This window comes from Thalassophryne amazonica, chromosome 5 (assembly GCF_902500255.1).
Source record: "Thalassophryne amazonica chromosome 5, fThaAma1.1, whole genome shotgun sequence".
Taxonomy (NCBI): Eukaryota; Metazoa; Chordata; class Actinopteri; order Batrachoidiformes; family Batrachoididae; genus Thalassophryne; species Thalassophryne amazonica.
This window is the reverse complement of record NC_047107.1, coordinates 116,414,997-116,435,156: the sequence shown is the minus strand read 5'-3', so window position 1 is coordinate 116,435,156 and position 20,160 is coordinate 116,414,997. Positions and strand designations below refer to the sequence as shown.

Genomic DNA, 20,160 nt, shown 5'->3' with positions numbered 1-20,160 from the left:
AACACAGACAAAACTAGTGAGTCCGAAAGGGTGTGGGCTGAAGCAAAGCTTATTAGCGCCCACCCCTGCTAGTACAAGTCCAACAATTCTAATCAGTCATATTTACATAAATATAAATTCACTACTACATGTCGACAGCACAGACATACACATCAATATACTATTCACTTATAATTATATTTATATAGGTACCAGATCATAAGAAAGTCGATATCAAGGCACTTTACGCCAGTAAGGACTAACCTTACCAACCCCCAGAGCAAGCACTAGGCAACTGTGGTGAGGAAAAACTCCCTATAAAGAAGAAACCTCAAGCAGACCAGGCTCTTGGGGGTGACCCTCTGCTTGGGCTGTGCCACATATACCTATATACATACGTATATACTTTACAAACATAAATATATACATACATATACACAGTCACTTATATACATATACACCTACCCATATCTATATATCTACATACGCATCTACCATACCCACACATCTCAAATATACAATAAGTCCCACTTATAAATTGAACATTCCATATAAATCAAATTATATTTGCTTCTTTATGATACTTAGACATAATGTTTCTTTTGAGTAGTTTCCTTAAATCTCACTAAGGTACTACTCATTCTAACCTCTGTTGAACATTTGTTCCATTTCCTCACCCCAACCACAGACACCAAAAACCCTTTACATTGTTCTTACTGGTGGTTTCATAAAAATTGCACAACCTCTTAAACTATATCTGGATTCCCTCAATCGGAACAGACTCTGGACATGTCTCGGTAAGGCTTGGTTTTTCGCTCGAAATAAAGTTTGAATTGTAATGTAATCGACCAAATTCTTCTGTAAAATATTTGCACTGTCTCACAATATTCTCACTGAAAAAGGTATCAGGATCATTTTTAGATTCGAAGGGGTGGTTAGCAGAGTTATTATAATTAAATGTATCTAGACAGAGCTCCTGGGCAGAAATAAACGGATCATTATCCTTAGTCATTATGTCTCTCTTGTCTCCGGGTGTAGATGATGTGGATGAGTGGGTTGCTCCAGTCTGCATCATGGTGCTGTGATGTGTTTGAGTCCTCATACCTATTGTTCATATTTGTCCAGCTCCTCGATGTTCCTTATTGCCATGACTTTTGCTTGTTCTGGTGATCCGTTCAGTTTGATGAATACTTTACAGTTTGAAGTCCATGTGTGCTGGATTTTTCCCTGTTTCTTTAAGAAGCATGCTTTCCTGGCGATGTCGGCATTCCGTTTGGTGAGATGTTCATTGATGAATACGTTTGTCCCTTCAGTTTTCTTCCTTGTTTTAACAGTGCTGTTTTGTGTTTTCTGTTGATGAATCTCATGATGACGGTTCGTTTATCACCGTCATTTCTCCGGGGCAGAGGGTGGCACGCTTCAATGTTATTTAAATCCATTTCTATACCTTTAGATAGGAGGAAATCAGCAACCTGTTTTTCCACAGAGCTGACCTCCTGTTCACTGGGCTCCCCTCCGCTCTCATCTGTTACCGCCCGTGCGTAGGACCGTGGTTTGATGTGAAGACCTGTGATGATGACGTTGTTAATTCTATTGTACTGCTCCAATTCAGCCACTCTATTTTCCAGCTGCACCAGATGCCGGTCTTTCTCGGCGTTCTGGAGCCGTAATGCCTTCACCTCCTCCACCAGATCCATGATTGATTTCTGTTGCTGCTTCACAACAGAAATCTCCTCTGATAGAAAGTCCAGAGATTTTTTAATATCGTCACCTTCCTCCGCTGTCAGAACCTTCTTAGGCCCCATGGTCGGCTTATGAGCAGCTTGTCGATCGCCGATGTTAACAGCCTGCGTTGTTTGTCACCGGGATGGATCTGCACTGCGCTGGTGCCGCGCGGCCTCGGTGTTTCCGCGCTGATGGATCCGCGGTGGCTGCACGAGGCCTCGGGGAAGCGGCACTCGTGACGCGCGGCTTTAATGACGCAGCGCGCAGCCTCAGTGAATTCACCACGTTGGGTGGGCCTCTGACGACATGCAGCTCTGATGTGCTTTTGTAAAATATGTATTTTTTTTTTATTTGTATAAAAAAAGAAAAATTTTCAAGATCCCGCTAGACAGTGCCTAAACGCAGGCGTGATGACATCACAACTCTATCCGATTAGGGAGACAAGGTTTCTTTCTTCTTCTTTGTCTTTCGGCTGTAAGAAAAAACTTTCTCGTGTGTTGGAATTGTGTGGCGATAGGAATAGCCTTTTGAATGCTTGAATGACGATGTCAATCGCACAAAGAAATCTAATAGTGAAAACATGTTCAGTGTGGTGTTAAAATGCTCCGTGAGGTGTCATAACATCAAGCCTGGTTCACATGGGAAGATAATTAGGCCGATATCGGACCCGATCTTCCCCTTCCGACAATCGTGATGACGCTAAATATAATCTTATCAGCTATTGCTGCTGTGTGGTTTGTAAGAGCGCTCTGATCTGCTCAGAAGGACATGAGGAATGTGATATGCAGCCAATTAGAAAGCAAGGTGTTTGACCTGGGAATGTTCATGTGTGAAATCTGTTTGTGTGTTGTTTTTACCGTGTGGCTGACACCACACACTGTAAAACTACGAGTAAACCTGTCAGGTCTATGATTTGTTTTATCTCCACATGTGTGATCTCTCAGGTTTTGGAAACCTACAGATAATTTCAAAATCCTGCGGTCGACAACACTGTGATATAACCAGTCACCAGTGGATGGCAGTGCTCTATGCATTTTGAAGCCGGTTATATCTTACGGCCTGAATCACAATTTAAGACTTTTCGGCTTTTGGAAAAGCCACCTGGGCTTCTTCTGACATTTTTACATAAAACAAACACAATAACGTCTATAAACCCAGAGAATATATTCACGAGAGTTTTAGGCACAGTATACAAAGAGTTTAATGCTGTTGTCCGCGTGGAGCCTGATCAGAGTGTCTCAAATGCATTTCTCCTGTTGTGAACCTTTACCCATAATACACTGTGCACACACCATGTCCACACTAAAACCTTCAGAATTAGTGCATTACTTTAAAACTAAAACATATATCTGATATTTTCACTTTATAAAACTTCAGACATGATGTTAATTTAAATAACTTGTCCAAAATTTTTTGGTTAAAATTTTAACCATAAGTTAAAACTGTATGCCTCTGGATGACTTGGGTACTGTTGCCAGTGTATTAGTATGGGGTCAAAAGAAATGACTTGTTTTCTTTTCTATGACCAGTTCTTCTTTGCCTGCAGAGGATAAAGTGGTTTCTTCTAGAACCAGCTCTTCTCTGTTTGTAGAGGATAGAACTTTGCATCTACTACAAAAAGCTACGTCTGCAAAAACGTTAGCGGTCTAAAAATTATCGGACCAAAACTTATTGGAAGATAATTGGTCCGATGATGGTTTTCAAAGTTATCTGAAAAGCTAATCCGATAATGAAAACATTATCTTCGATAATAAGCGGTTAGTTTATTAGCGGAACTGTGCCCACCACTGGACACAAGTCCTGCTCACAGACTGGCTGCCAGAGACAGGACATGTCCACATCAAGTATAAACTCCAGACATCTCCACATCACTACATATCCAGTCCCTGATTGGTCATTGCGGCGCGACAAGACGAAAAAGTTCAGATTTTTCAACTTGGGGAAGACGGCAATGCGACATGATGCAACGTGATATCGCGCCACAAATGTGCCAGTTGCTCAAAATCTCTTTATTCGCGTCCATTGCATCGCATTGCGTGGCTTGGACTTTTGGGGCACCACAACGCGTACTTCTATCGGGATTACATGGCGACCTCTCGCCGCCATCGCTCACATGGCATCCGGTGTGATCACGGCATGAGAGTCAGTCACCTCCACTCAGAACACCCCTACCCCACAGCAAACTGGTTCTCACACGCACACACACACAGCCGCTTCACAGAGGAGTTTTCCTGGATCGAAAAACTCTGCAGGGTTATCGTGATTAGTTGGAGTCCAAATCTCTACCATCGGCCAAAATTATACCATGTCACGGTTAAACCAGCTATACTGTGCAGGGCGACCATGCAGATTGTCAGATTTAGTGTATCCCTTTCTGGTTTCCTGGGTAATTATATTTTCACGTCTTTACAAGTTGTGGATCTTTCCCAGTGTCAGGAGCTCAGCACTCCCATGACACCGGACCGTATGTGCAGGCGGTCACAGCCTGTGGAAACACTTGGCTCTGGAAGGGGTGCGGCGATTTACCCAAACTGAATTGAACAGTTTACACAAACTGACTCCAAATCACTAAATGAAATACTTTTATTTAGTTTCAGAAATGCGCTCCATTTTCAAAACAGCACATGTAGCTCTCTCCCTCCCTCCCTCTGTCTTGCTGTCTCTTTAGAATGCTGAAACAATAAACAAGGTATGTTTGTGAGTGCTGGCAATTTGTTGGGGGACGACATACAACAGACTCTAAATTTTAAGATCTGATGTTATGATCCCTGACGAGGCAGCAGTGCATCCTGTTGTATGTTTGCAAAGGTGAGTGCCATTGGCTTTTTATGTACCATTTTGAGAATGGCGCGCGTTTGTGAAAATAAATGAAAGTATTTTATTTCGGAGTATTTGGAGTCAGTTTCTCTTTAAATGCGCAGTAAGTCTATTTCAGATGATCAGCATGGAGCGTCTTTGGAAAGCTGTAGCTTTTGATGCTATAGATTAGCTGTTACGCGGCTTATGGGCATGCTCTAGTCTTCTTCTGTTTTTCTGGGGACATTACAGTGCCATACACAGGCCTGGCATATGTACTATAATGTTAAATGGAGCTTCGAAGCACAGAATTTTCCTCCAACATTTTTTGTAATCAAATTATTCGAGTTACTCGACTAACCATTTCAGCCCTAGATTTTATCTATCAATGCCATTATCAGTTCCGCTTATCGATCCAATTCTTTTTGATTCTCTTATCAGTGCCTCTTGTGAATTTTCTCTGTACTAAAAGTAGGCTTTACAGATTTCTATGTCAACAGCATTTTGTTGAGTCTTAAAGTAAATACATATGAAATCGGTCACTGGATCCTAGATCTCTGGATATGAATAAAAATAAATAAAATCTGTAGATGGTTACAGGATCCTTGTTCTCTGGACATAAATAGAAGACGTCAAGATCAGTGTAATTCAAAGAACAGAGAACGTCTCATTTTGGGGGGGGAAATGGTTTTGGTCGGTTGTAGTTTATTGTCAGGTAAAGGCACTGGGGAGATGGCTGTCATTACATCATCAATAAATGCACAAGTTTACGTTGATATTTTGGGCACTTTTCTTATCCCATCAATTGAAATGATGTTTGGGGATGATGAAATCATTTTTCAAGATGATAATGCATCTTACCATAGAGCAGAAACTGTGAAAACATTCCTTGCAAAAAGACACACAGGGTCAATGTCATGGCCTGCAAATAGTCCAGATCTTAATCCAATTGAAAATCTTTGGTGGAAGTTGAAGAAAAGGCTCCAACCTGCAAAGCTGATCTGGCAGCAGCAATCAGAGAAAGTTGGAGCCAGATTGATGAAGAGTACTGTTTGTCACTCATTAAGTCCATGCCTCAGACTGCAAGCTGTTATAAAAGCCAGAGGTGGTGCAACAAAATACTAGTGATGTGTTGGAGCGTTCTTTGTTTTTCATGATTCCATAATTTTTTCCTCAGAATTGAGTGATTCCATATTTTTTTTTCCTCTGCTTGCTCTAAAAAAGTAACCGTTACTGACTGCCACAATCTTTTTTTCTTGATTTCTTATAGTGTTTCTTAAAACCAGAAAGTTACCATTTGAAATGACTTTAGTTTTGTGTCATGTCTGATCTGCTTTTTTTCTACAAAATTAAACAACTGAATGAACATCCTCCGAGGCCGGTGATTCCATAATTTTTGCCAGGGGTTGTATATTCAACATCTCAAATCCAAAATTAACATTTGCTTAAAAGCCATTTTATTTTTGTAGCATTCTTATAAACTAGATTTGCAGTGTATCAACAATTTTATAAAGGTCATAACATCAATTCTGATTAATGATTATGAGCATACTTGATTTGCAATATAAAGTCTGAAGAACGTCATTGTTGTTTCTTGCATGCAGCAAAATTCAGTTTTCTCTCTTGGTGTGGTGATTCCACCTATTTTGGGTTTTTAGTTCAAACCTTTGCCTATACGGACTACATATATACATATAAGATATCTACAATTATGACAAAATATAAACTTTGGAATATTTTGTAGATTATATCTTAAACAGGTTAACCTGGGCAATGCCGGGTACCCCAGCTAGTGTGTGTGTATATATGTATATGTACACGCAACACTTTTGGTTTTGCTCCCATTTTGTACGAGATGAACTCAAAGATCTAAAACTTTTTCCACATACACAATATCACCATTTCCCTCAAATATTGTTCACAAACCAGTCTAAATCTGTGATAGTGAGCACTTCTCCTTTACTGAGATAATCCATCCCACCTCACAGGTGTGCCATATCAAGATGCTGATTAGACACCATGATTAGTGCACAGGTGTGCCTTAGACTGTCCACAATAAAAGGCCACTCTGAAAGGTGCAGTTTTGTTTTATTGGGGGGTGATACCAGTCAGTATCTGGTGTGACCACCATTTGCGTCATGCAGTGCAACACATCTCCTTTGCATAGAGTTGATCAGTTTGTCAGTTGTGGCCTGTGGAATGTTGGTCCACTCCTCTTCAATGGCTGTGCGAAGTTGCTGGATATTGGCAGGAACTGGTACATGCTGTCATATACGCCAGTCCAGAGCATCCCAAACATGCTCAATGGGTGACATGTCTGGTGAGTATGCCGGCCATGCAAGAACTGGGACATTTTCAGCTTCCAAGAATTGTGTACAGATCCTTGCAACATGGGGCCATGCATTATCCTGCTGCACATGAGGTGATGTTCTTGGATGTTGGCACAACAATGGGCCTCAGGATCTCGTCACGGTATCTCTGTGCATTCAAAATGCCATCAATAAAATGCACCTGTGTTCTTCGTCCATAACAGACGCCTGTCCATACCATAACACCACCGCCACCATGGGGCCACTCGATCCACAACATTAACATCAGACATTCTGACAGTTTGTGCAGAAATTCTTTGGTTATGCAAACCGATTGTTTCAGCAGCTGTCCGAGTGGCTGGTCTCAGACGATCTTGGAGGTGAACATGCTGGATGTGGAGGTCCTGGGCTGGTGTGGTTACACGTGGTCCGCGGTTGTGAGGCTGGTTGTATGTACTGCCAAATTCTCTGAAACGCCTTTGGAGACGGCTTATGGTAGAGAAATGAACATTCAATACACGAGCAACAGCTCTGGTTGACATTCCTGCTGTCAGCATGCCAATTGCACGCTCCCTCAAATCTTGCAACGTGTGGCATTGTGCTGTGTGATTAAAACTGCACCTTTCAGAGTGGCCTTTTATTGTGGACAGTCTAAGGCACACCTGTGCACTAATCATGGTGTCTAATCAGCATCTTGGTATGGCACACCTGTGAGGTGGGATGGATTATCTCAGCAAAGGAGAAGTGCTCACTATCACAGATTTAGACTGGTTTGTGAACAATATGAGGAAAATGGTGATATTGTGTACGTGGAAAAAGTTTTAGATCTTTGAGTTCATCTCATACAAAATGGGAGCAAAACCAAAAGTGTTGAGTTTATATTTTTGTTGAGTATATTATCGTATATGAGTATACGAGGTCTCTTAGATAATAAACCGACCCTTTTATTTATTTTTTTTAACTATATGGATTTGAATGACATGCGATTACACCAATCATGCTTGAACCCTCGTGCGCATGCGTGAGTTTTTTCACGCGTGTCGGTGACGTCATTTCCCTGTGGGCAGGCCTTGAGTGAGATGTGGTCCCGCCCTCTCGGCTGAATTCCTTTGTTTCACACGCTGCTCGAGACGGCGCGCGTTGCTTTATCAAAATTTTTTCTGGACCTGTGAGGAATATCCGAGTGGACACTATTCGAGAAATTAAGCTGGTTTTCTGTGAAAAGTTTAACGGCTGAGAGATTATGGGGTGTTTCTGTCGGTGTAAGGACTTCCCACGGAGTGGGACATCCTGCAGCGCTTCCAGGCGCTGTCGTCGGCGTGTTTCGAGCTGAAACCATCCTAATTTAAGGCTTAATTCACCCAGGACATCGTGAGAGAACAGAGAAGATTCAGAAGAGGCCGGCATGAGGAATTTATGCGGACATTCCACTGTTTAAGGACATTTTTTTAATGAAAGACGTACGCGCAAATTCGCCGAGTCGTTTCCGTGACGACTCGGCAAATCTGTGTGCGCCGCGACAGGAAAAACACCTCCGTGTTGAAAACCATTTGTAGAATTCAGGCGGCTTTTAATGGCTTTCAACAAGTGAGTACTGAGAAATTGTTTAACAGCTTGGGCATGTTCCAACTTGCCCGTTAAGATTTCCAACGGAGGTGTTTTTCCTGCCGCGACCCCCCGCGGTCGGGTCCAGCCCGACATGCGACTCTGCCCGCACGTTCTTTCATTACAAAATGACCGTTAACAATGGAATGTCCGAATAAACTCCTCATGCCGACTTCTTCTGAAAGTTCTCTGTTCTCTGACGACTTACTGCGTCAACAGAGCCTGAAATGTGGAAGTTTTCAACTTGAAACGGCGAGACACTGCTGCCTCGAAGCGCAGATCGCCGTCAGGCGCCGTGGACCGTCCTTAAAGCGACACTACCAGACCAAAATCTCTCATCAGCCGTTAAAATTTTTACCGAAAACCAGCTGAATTTATTGAATGGTGTCCACTCAGTTGTGCCTTACAGTTTTGAAAATTTTTTTATCAAACAAAGCAACAGTCTCTGAGCCATTCCTAAACAATGAAAAAAATCGACGAGCGGGTGGACGACTCCTCACTTAAAGACTGCCCACAGGCGAATGACGTAACCGACAGGCGTGAAAAAACTCTCGCATGCCCACGAGGGTTCAAGCATGTCTGATGTAATCACACGTGATTCAAATCCATATGGTTTTTGAAAAAATAATAAGGTCGGATACTTTTCTAATAGACCTCGTATATACTTTGATCAGGTAGACTAGCTTATTCCAACAACGCAGCAGTTATATCAAGACCTCTCCCAGACCAGTCCTGAACAGCTTCTTGATCTCACAAAACCTGCCTTTAAGTTTGTTGACCAGAGATTTGATTCCTGCAAGTGGGATTATGAAATCCTGACATCTCTCTCTGCACACATCACTGCAGACAAGGAAAATGTTTTGAAGATCCTCAGTCTCCTGTTACCAGTTTTAGCTGATGGGCTCTTCATTCAGAGAGGCAATGCGTTCGGCTTTGGAGATTTTGACCCTGGCAGTGAGAAGAAGTTAGTGACGAACTATGATCTTGCAATACTTAAACAAGCTCCAATCAACAACCTTGATGCAGAAAGATCTGTTGGTTCCATTAACTTTGAGTTAGACAGGAGAGATCGCAGAGAGCTTTCTGCAGCAGGAGCTACTCATTTAAAAGCCAAATCTGTGGATCTGATAGAGCTCCATCCAGCTGATGAGTTTAAGCAATTTGGGGGAAAAGCCAAAAGGGTTAACTCTTTAGTGAATGGTCAGCAGAACAGGCTAAACCTGAGGAGTCTGGGCTATCCAGGATTGAAGCCTCTCGTGTCTCCGTGGAAAAGAGATAGCTCTCTGACCTGGAAAAACTAGTGGAACAAGGAAGACCTTTCAGTAGATCAAGGCAAGTGGATGATTTTCTAAAAGCGGAAGCGTCTCTCAGACCAAGACAAGCAGAATCATGTGTACCTGGAAGTAAGATATGCCAGGGATACCACACTGAGCCTCCCCAAGTCTAGTGACCTGTTCAGACTGAGGGAGAAATATCAGCCTCTGCCCACACAGAAATTGGCCAAGAATCTTAAGGTGTATTTGGAGAAAGCCTCAAGCAATGCCAGTGTTACCTGGGCTGATTTTGAAGCAGCAGTTGCAGTTATTGCAGAGGCTACATTATTGCAGAGGCTACATTAGAACTTTGATTGCATATGATATGTTCATAGTCGTGTATGATATGTAACTAGAAAACTCAGTTTTACATTGTCAATTAAACTATATTTGATATGAATAATTTGAAAATACATTTGCATGTACTTTAAGTCTGTAAAATAGTTGTATGTGGTACTGTGACTTAATTGTTGATGAAAATTATCACAAATGTTTTTTCTAAAATAACTTAAAGGGTTGTAGGAAAGCATATAGTTACTATTAAAGTTTAATATAAATATATGATTTCCAGTTATTTTAAGCCAACTTGCAGGACTGTAGCTGCAACCGTTCATGAAATACTGATATTTATCAAAATTAGCAAATGACTATTTCTCGATTCTTCTAAGTCTCCGTCCATATGGGTTTTTAAGCCCATATGATCTATATTATATACCATTGTAATTGTTCTCATGTATATTTCCATTTTTTGTGCGTACATAGCAGATCTGGTGAAATATTAAAATTATGTAGGTGTGTAGGTATTTAAAGAATGTCAAAAAGTGCAAAAATTTGGCCCGTGAAAGGCACTTGTGAGTTGTTTTCAACCTTCAGGTGAATATTGCACTAAAAAAAATCAGGTGGCATTTTGTTGTTGGGGGGCCTGTATGGTAGGCTATCTCAGCTCCCGGTCTATAATCCTGGACCTTGCGGATGATGAGCACTATGTGTTTTCAAATTTATCCCTAATGTTTCCTATACTAGCTATTATTGCATTGACAGAGTGTGTCCTGTTGTCACTCTACAATGTTTTTGGTACCCCATATCTCTGTATTATTTCCCTACATAGTATTTTTGCTACTGTGGGTACATCACAATGTTTTGTTGGAAATATTTCTACCCATCTAAAAAAAAAAATGAATCTACAGTTACAAGCCAATACTCCTTCCCCTCAAAAGGGGATAATTCAAATAAAATGTGTTGATTATTATATTTAGCCCAAATAGTGCAAGCCACACTTTTTCTAATCTAATATATAAAGTTGACCGCATGCGTGTGTGTTTGCTATGCACAGGCACAGTAAATAAGCAATCAACACCAAACTTGCTATGGTGACTGGAGGCACCAAGGGGAGGTCACTGGGGCTTTCAACTTTTATCATTCACTTGAGTCTCATGAATGTCACAAATTGCTCTGTGAAAATTAATGACGACATACGTACACACAGTGCAATGCAACTTACTACACCTTAACTAAAGTGACATGAAATATACAGTGACATGGCTAAAATTCTTCTTTATTACCCGTGCATAGAATGGGTAACTCAGCTAATAATTTGTATAAAGATATTTTATATTTAAAACTTGTTTCCCTTCTGGTTTGTCATCCAGATGAACTGCAGGTGTCACTAAAATGCTGTCTTTTCCCAGCACTCCATTTGCAGATCACGCGAGTATGGTATCAGAGGATTAACATCTATCCATCCATTTTCTTCCACTTTATCTGGAGTCGGGTCGTGGGGGCAGCAGCTCAAGCAAAGCCGCCCAGACCTCCCGATCTACACCCACCTCCCCCAGCTCCTCCGGGGGAACCCCAAGGCGTTCCCAAGCCAGCCGAGAGATGTAGTCCCTCCAGTGTATCTTGGTCTTTCCTCATGATACGTTTGGGCCTGCCAGGTCTGACCGGCTTCCTCCCCTCCCAGCAGATCCAACTCACCACCAGGTGGTGATCGGTCGACAGCTCAGCCCCTCTTCACTCGAGTGTCCGAGACACGTGGCGGAAGGTCAGATGATACAACTACAAAGTCAGTCATCAACCTCCGGCTCAGGGTGTCCTGGTGCCACGTGCACTTAAACACCCCTGTGCTCAAACATGGTGTTCATGATGGACAAACTGTGACTAGCACAGAAGTCCAACAACTGAACACCACTCGGGTTCAGATCGGGGAAGCCGTGCGATCACCCTCCTCCAGGTCTCACTGTCACCGCCCACATGGGCGTTGAAATCCTCCAGGAGAACAATGGAGTCCCCTGTCGGATCGCTATCTAGTACCCCTCCCAGGGACTCCAAGAAGGTCGGGTATGCTACACTACTGCTCGGCCCGTAGGCCGAGACAACAGTGAGAGATCTGTCCCCGACCCGAAGGCGTTCACCGGAGTAAACTCCAACACATGGCGACTGAGCTGGGGAGCAATAAGCAATGCGACCCCAGCTCTCCACCTCTCCCCGTGGGCAACGCCAGAAAAGTGGAGCGTCCAGCCCCTCTCCATGGCCCCCTCTGCAGGTGGTGAACCCACAGGAGGGTGGGCCCACGTCGCTCTTTCAGGCTGAGCCCGGCCAGGCCCCATAGGCTAAGGCCTGACCACCAGGCGCTCGCGCGCAAGCTCCAACCCCAGGCCTGGCTCCAGGGTGGGGTCCCGGCTCCGCTGTACCGGGCGAAGTCTTGGTCCTTGATTTTTTTACTGGTCATGGGAGCTTCTGAACGGCCCTTAGTCTGACCTGTCACCTAGGACCTGTTTGCCTTGGGAGACCCTACAAGGGGCACAAAGCCTCCGACAACATAGCTCCTAGAATCATCCGGGTACGCAAACTCCCCCACCACGATAAGGTGTCAGCTAGAGGAGGAGACTAACACATTACTAATAAAATACAGAGAAAGGTCACCAAAGCTCCTCCAGCCTGGAGTTCGCTAACAGACAGCCAGCAAAAATGTTCTCCATATTTAACATTTTGTTCCCCTTAAAGCTATCATATGTATGTATTAGTGTCATCTAGCGGTGAACTCGCTGTACTCTGCACCTTTCCCTCTTCAATAAAGACAATTAATCAGTGTTATTTCTGCTTTTTCAGAAACGGTGGCCAGTTCACAGAAATAAACTTGAAGCCAGATGAGAAGCAAATGTGTGGACAGTCGAGCTGTAATCGACCATCCCTGACTCACTGTCGCAGGAAGAGGGAAACAGATGTCTTGCTTCAATTTGAAGTCTTTATTACCACAGGAGTGCAGCCACTGATGCCCGTTAGCAAAACCCCAGCTAATATACGGCTTGAATCACATGGAGGAGGTTGCCTAGCTACTGTTTCTTCAGTCACAACTCTCCTCACGTCTTCAACACAGCTGCCAGACTTATCTAACCAATGTTTGGCCAAAACAAACATATATTTCTCAAATTCCCTGAGGACAGCGGTTTCTTGTCTTTTCACATGAAAACCCTCAGCGTTAAGTGGTCACACTTAAATGTAAAGTTAGCATAATATATATTCAGCATACATGATATCAATTAAAAGAAAAACTCCACATTTTCCCATCATGATGATAATGAAAAATAATAAAACAAAAACTTTTCCGTCAAACTTACTTTTCTCATAGACGCACAATTTCAATAAGAAAGGCTTTGGAGTTCATTTAACACTGCAAGGCATCGGCTGTCCACTGCATAAGCACACCAGAACAATATAAGTGATGTGCGCGCTCACTCAAGTCCAATTCTGGTGACATAAGTGTGCCAACTGAGGAACAAAGGGACCTTAAGTATATCAAGGGATGAAACAGTGTCTGTCCATGAGAAATAAAGCAGAATAGAAAGGGCAAATTAGTCGGGAGCCTTTTCTACACCACCTACATCTGCTGTTTTGACTCATTGATATGATCCATGTCCACTATGAGTAGAATAATTCTCTTTGTGTTGGCAGGCAGAATCATGAGCTTACAGCTGACTGTGAAGGAGGAAATGGTGGAGAGGTTTCTGGATGCAGCTGCCAGAGGAGACCTGATGCAGGTGTCCATGCTGCTGTCTCAATCACCCTCACTCATCAACCACCAGGGACACAACAGCTGGACAGCACTGATGTTTGCCGCTCGTAATGGACACCATCAGGTGGTGGAGACGCTGCTGTCACATGGGTACTGTGAGTCTACATGAACCCATTTCAACACCACAAGTTATAGTTCAAAGCTAAAATCACTTACCAATTGGCCTTGAAATAATAAAAGCCTACTCTGACTTAGACTTTTGCTTTCTTCTACACTGCATACGAGGTCTGTCAATAAAGTATAGGTCCTTTTTATTTTTTTCAAAAACTATATGGATTTCATTCATATGTTTTTACGTCAGACATGCTTGAACCCTCGTGCGTATGCGTGAGTTTTTCCACGCCTGTTGGTGACGTCATTCGCCTGTGAGCACTCCTTGTGGGAGGAGTCGTCCAGCCCCTCGTCGGAATTCCTTTGTCTGAGAAGTTGCTGAGAGACTGGCGCTTTGTTTGATCAAAATTTTTTCTAAACCTGTGAGACACATCGAAGTGGACACGGTTCGAAAAATTAAGCTGGTTTTCAGTGAAAATTTTAACGGCTGATGAGAGATTTTGAGGTGATACTGTCGCTTTAAGGACTTCCCACGGTGCGAGACGTCACGCAGTGCTCTCAGGTGCCGTCGTCAGCCTGTTTCAAGCTGAAAACCTCCACATTTCAGGCTCTGTTGATCCAGGACATCGTGAGAGAACAGAGAAGTTTCAGAAGAAGTCGGTTTCAGCATTTTATCCGGATATTCCACTGTTAAAGGAGATTTTTTTTTTAATGAAAGACGTGCGGACGGATCGCAGCATCGGATCGCAGCGTCGGCTCGCAGCCGGCGCGACGCTCCGCCACAGGAAAAACACCTCTGTTGGAAGCCTTAAGGACAAGTTGGAACATGTCCAGCTGTTAAACAATTTCTCATATACTCACTCCACTGAAAGCCATCAAAAGCCTCCTGGATTTTACAAATGGTTATCAACACTAAGGTGTTTTTCGTGTGCCGCCGCACCGCGCCGGCTGCGTCCCGACGCGCGGACCCGTCCGCACGTCTTTCATTAAAAAAATCAGTGGAATATCCGGATAAAATGCTGAAACCGACTTCTTCTGAAACTTCTCTGTTCTCTCACAACGTCCTGGATCAACAGAGCCTGAAATGTGGAGGTTTTCAGCTTGAAACAGGCTGACGACGGCGCCTGAGAGCGCTGCGCGACGTCTCGCACCGTGGGAAGTCCTTAAAGCGACAGTATCACCTCAAAATCTCTCACCAGCCGTTAAAATTTTCACTGAAAACCAGCTTAATTTTTTGAACCGTGTCCACTTCGATGTGTCTCACAGGTTTAGAAAAAATTTTGATCAAACAAAGCGCCAGTCTCTCAGCAACTTCTCAGACAAAGGAATTCCGACGAGGGGCTGGACGACTCCTCCCACAAGGAGTGCTCACAGGCGGATGACGTCACCGACAGGCGTGGAAAAACTCACGCATGCTCACAAGGGTTCAAGCATGTCTGACGTGAAAACATATGAATGAAATCCATATAGTTTTTGAAAAAAATAAAAAGGACCTATACTTTGACAGCCCTCGTATATAGGTGTTTGATAGTGGGCTGGCAGTTACAGTGGTGCATGAAAGTTTGTGAGCTCTATATACATCTAAATTTTATGATGACATCAAATGAATAATTTACTAAATATTTTGTCTTATTTATACCCGTATTTGCTCATAGAGCCCAGGGCTCCACACAAAATTATGCCTGAAGAGGGGGTGGGCCAATGCATGAGTATGTGCAATATTATGTTCATCAGAATGTGCATTTCAATAAATTTCATCTTAAATAAAAAGAAATCACAAACAACTCACCTGTTTTGTTTTGTTTTTCTGTTGTTCTTTCCTCATTCAGTAAATATGGTCCTTGCAAATTAAATTAAATTTTGGGTGGGCGCTTAATCAACTTTCTTCAAAAAAGTGGGTGGGGTGATGCTCAGCCCTGGGCCCTCCAACTTCTAAAATTATGCTCTTTAAACATGCAGTGAAAACTAGCATATTTTCTGGAGTGTAACTCGCGTGGGGGGGTTTAACTTGTTTCAGAGCATCTTATAACTTGTATAATGTTAAAATCACACATTTGGTATTAATAATAATAATTAATTATTGTTTATGTTGAACTTTCCCAGGGATCAAAGCACTAAACAAATGGTAAATGGACTGCATTTATATAGCGCTTTACCATCTGCATCAGACACTCAAAGCACTTTACAAATAATGCCTCATATTATTTGTGAGGTTGTGATGGTGCTGCCATACAAAGTGCTCACTACACACCAGGAGCAACTAGGGGATTAAGGACCTTGCCCTTAATGCCAATAATAAAAAGTATGTGGCTTTTGGTCCTCCTACAGGTGGCCTTGCCATAGGCTGGCAAGGCCACCTGTAGATTAAATTCTGTTTATTCGCCAGACACTTGTCCAAATCCACATAATACAGATAGTACAAAAAAAAACACATCAGGACAGACCAGGACAATCAAACAGAAACAACACAAAAAAGAACAAAATAAAAGAATTAAAATATATACAAACATTTTATCCAGTGCGCTCTCAGCCTGGATGTATACCTTGCGCTACTCACAGTTGGATTTGAGAGTGCCACCATGATATTAGTGGAAGAATCATCCAGGCATTGTATACAGTAAACTTGTACATTAAATTTCTTAAAAGTGCATGAAGTGTGCTTACTCCTACAGACACAAACATCTGGCTAGCACTCCCTCCTCTGGGAACCTTAAGTAAAATTCTTAAAGCATCATTGTATGCTACTTGTAATTTCTGCATGCTGGACTTTTTGTAAGAAGACCAGAGGTGTGCAGTGTAGAGTGGTGTGCAGTATACCTTGAACAGAGCCACTTTAACTTGAGTGGAGCAAAATGTAAATTTACGGGCTATAGTGTTTGCCTGCGCATATAACCTACAACACTGTCTGTATATGTCATCATCGTCATTCATATCATCTGTAATACAGTGACCTAGATATTTGATCTTTTTACAAACATCAAGAGGATTATTAGACAGTCTGAACACAGGAAATTTGAGACTTTTATCCTGTTTAGTTCTACATATTAGAACAGCGCTTTTGCTGGAATTATACTTTATGTTAAATTGTAAACCATAGTCAGAACATACATTAAGAAGCTGTTGCAGCCTCGCACTACTTGGACTAAAGGTCACAAGGTCATCTGCATACATAAGATGATTGACTAGTACACCACCAATCATACAACCTGTATTACAGTCATTCAATCATCTAGACAGCTCGTCCATATACAGATTAAATAAAACAGGGGACAAAATGCCACCCTGCCTAACTCCATTGGTCACACTAAAAGGGTCAGATATACTACCCCCCCCACTTGATGTGCATTTTCTGGTGTGCATACCAATAGGCAAATACCCTCACAATATATCCAGGCACCCCTCCTTGCTTTAATTTAATAAATAGCTTTTTGTGATTCATGCGATCAAATGCCTTGGAAGCATCTATAAAACACATTAAAAGTCCTAGATATTGTCAGAATCAGAAAATGTATTTTCATGATTTAGTGTTTTCATTCATGTTACACCTGGAAGGATGGCCTGAAGGTCGAGATGTAAAAGGCACAGCTTACCACTCTGAAAGGTATCGGCACCTCTGCCCAAAGACCTCAGGAGTGCATAGCTCCCCTCAGGTGTCTTTTGAGCTCAAAGGCCAATGAGCCACAGTCGAGATAAATAAAACCCTCGAAAAGTTGAACGGCAGTTTGTTTGAAAACTCTTTGACTATGAAAAAGTGCCTGGAAATCAGGGCTCAGCCATTGATAAGATTTTCACCAAGATGGCATTCTAACAACTTTATAGTCAACATTTTTATGATCCAGACCCTTTTTTAGTTAGCAGTGGTACAAAGAGGGGCTTGACACTAATGTTGCCTAACATTTATAAGTCTGCATCTGTATAATTGGCCACAGCTTTATTTTCCATTTGATGATTTTGTTCTTTCTTCTGCTTTTGAAGGTGTGACAAGCTATTAATGAACAGCTCTTCGCAGACTGCCTTAGACATCGCCAAATTTTGGGGCCATCGACACATCGCCAACCTGATAGGCTGCACAGATGACCATCAGCGCATCTTGCTGAATGCTGACCTCAGCCAGCAGGAGAACTACTTTGGCAGAGAAACACTGGACAGGCAGAGTGAGAAACGAACAGATGTGGTCTGGTTGGAATCCAAACAGTGTCACCCAGACTCTGTGTACCTCCTGTTCTCCAAGCTCAGCCCAATGGTCAGCACTTCCCAGGACGACGAAAGCACAGAGGTTCGTATATTTGAGATGAAGCTGCTGAACCACTGCCATGTTTGAAAATTAGTCTGGTCCATTCCAACAGACAATCCGCAGGTGACGCCTTTTATAGATCTGAAGTGAAGTGAAGTGAAATATACATTCATCCAGAGGTGACATTAATGAAGTTTTATTTGAGGTGCAGCTACAATTGATGATGATCTTCACAATGCAAAGCTCCACGACTGTTCTGTAGAAGTTTGCACCAGTTGCTCTTGTACTTGAAGACATTTTTTACTATGTTCAATACAGACAAGTTTTCCGGAAATTACCAGACTCACGTAGTGAACATTTACGGGTTATTTTTGACAACATACGTCAGAGTCCATTCATTAATTTCATTTCGGTTCCACGCCTAAACGGTGGTGGTAATGCACAGTGTTGGTTTGCAAGCTGACAATAATTTCCAAAGAAGAAGAAGGATTCATTTGTTTTGGGCTTAAGAGTTTATAAAGTCATATTGGTGGGGACTGTGGACATTAAAAGCCATGAGCTGCGTTTTCTTCCTACAGTAATCATACATTAAGTGAAGCTAACAGGTGAAGCCTTCAGCTGCTAAAAATGCTAACGCTGTTAGCGTTCAGACGAGAGTTTGTCTGTCTGCAAGTCAAAACCACAAGATTAATGAGTTTGAGCAATAGACAAAAATTTGTCTGAGGTGAGTGAGTGAAAATAATACATTAACTTTTAGCTGCAGGATGTTGATTCAATCACTGTCGAGTGTTTGACGTATTTTTATTTTTACAAGATAAAGCTACACAGTTTTTATTGTTACTGCCGTAACGACAAGAAAGGTTTCTGTGTAGGCTCTGTTGTCCAGGTGGTTTTATAGTAGAGAAGCTTGACTCTTGACTTCTCTACGACAAGAAAAGTGTCAACTTTAAATAACTTAGATTTTTTTTTAAAGTTTTTTCGCCATCAACTAATCAAACAAAATAGCACAGTCAGTAACTCCCTATCAAGTTACTTTTAGTGCTTTAAAACTCCACAAATGCACTGCAGAACTCAGAAGTGCTGTGGTGAATAATGAACAGTGGCTCTCAGTTTACCAGTGGATTTACATCCCTATCCTCCCCTATGGTAATGTGCTTTCATTACTGACTGAAAGAACACTGTCACAGATGCAAGCAGTAGAAATGACGTTCCTCTGTCGGGTATCTGGGCTTAACTTATGGTCACATTAGCTACAAGAGACAGCGAGCTGCAGAGGCAGAGTGACTTATTTTCAGTCATAGTGGGCATTTTACAGAGACAAGAGACAATTGTCACTTTGGTGAAAATAGGTCAAAGTCTATTTTGTGGAAATACTAAGCGACACAAAATGGCAACTGCCAGTCCTTGTGAAAATACCGTGGGTCCTCAGCTGCCTGCTTTCTTGAACAATTTAAAACCAAGGTGGTGGAAAATGCACCTAAACAGCTGTATTTCTTTATGAATCAAATGTGCTTGGCATTTTTTTCCTCATATTTTGAAAAGATTAGTGAGAAATAAGCACTTCTATATCTGAAAAGTTGTTTTTGTAACATGTCTGAAGTGATTTACAAAACATCTAACGGTGATGCTGGCATGCTAAACAGCGATACAGGAACGTCACTGTGAAAGATGTTGGACTGAAACTACGCAAGTGAATTTTGGTTCTGTTGACCAGTCAAGCTTGGTTGAAAAACTCAGTGACAGTCGGATTTTCCCTTCCTTTATAATCTAGCATTAATCATTGTGCACATTTACGCCATGAGCTGGCCATGCCATGGGAACACCCATCATGCGACTATCACCGACTGCTAGGCACCCTCATTTGTAGCTAATGTGACCATACGGTGTCTCTGGGATAGGGTGAGAAACTTGATCGTCTGGGAGAGACTCTGAGTAGAGCTGCTGCTCCTGGTTCGGGTATCTGGTGAGGAGGACACCTGGTCATACCCCTAAAGACCTCCAGGACATGCTGGAGGGATGATGTCTTCCAGCTGCCTTGAGAATGCCTTGGGATTCCCGGGGAAGACTTACAGGATT

At 42.4% G+C, this 20,160-nt stretch overlaps 1 protein-coding gene and 1 long non-coding RNA gene across 2 annotated transcripts in view; one reads left to right on the top strand and one right to left on the bottom strand.

The window, feature by feature from the left end:
* nudt12 (nudix (nucleoside diphosphate linked moiety X)-type motif 12) overlaps positions 1-20,160 on the top strand; it is a 52,747-nt gene that overhangs the window by 9,723 nt on the left and 22,864 nt on the right. The window contains exons 2-3 of the mRNA XM_034171158.1: positions 13,679-13,889; positions 17,826-18,126. Of these exons, the coding sequence (XP_034027049.1) occupies positions 13,687-13,889; positions 17,826-18,126 (504 nt within the window). The 5' untranslated portion in view covers positions 13,679-13,686. The remainder of the gene's footprint in view (positions 1-13,678; positions 13,890-17,825; positions 18,127-20,160) is intronic.
* LOC117511173 lies at positions 1,216-17,876 on the bottom strand. The gene is made up of 4 exons (XR_004560904.1): positions 17,746-17,876; positions 17,585-17,591; positions 15,032-15,039; positions 1,216-1,226 (listed from the first exon to the last, which is right to left on the bottom strand). It is a non-coding gene; the product is annotated as an uncharacterized LOC117511173 (long non-coding RNA).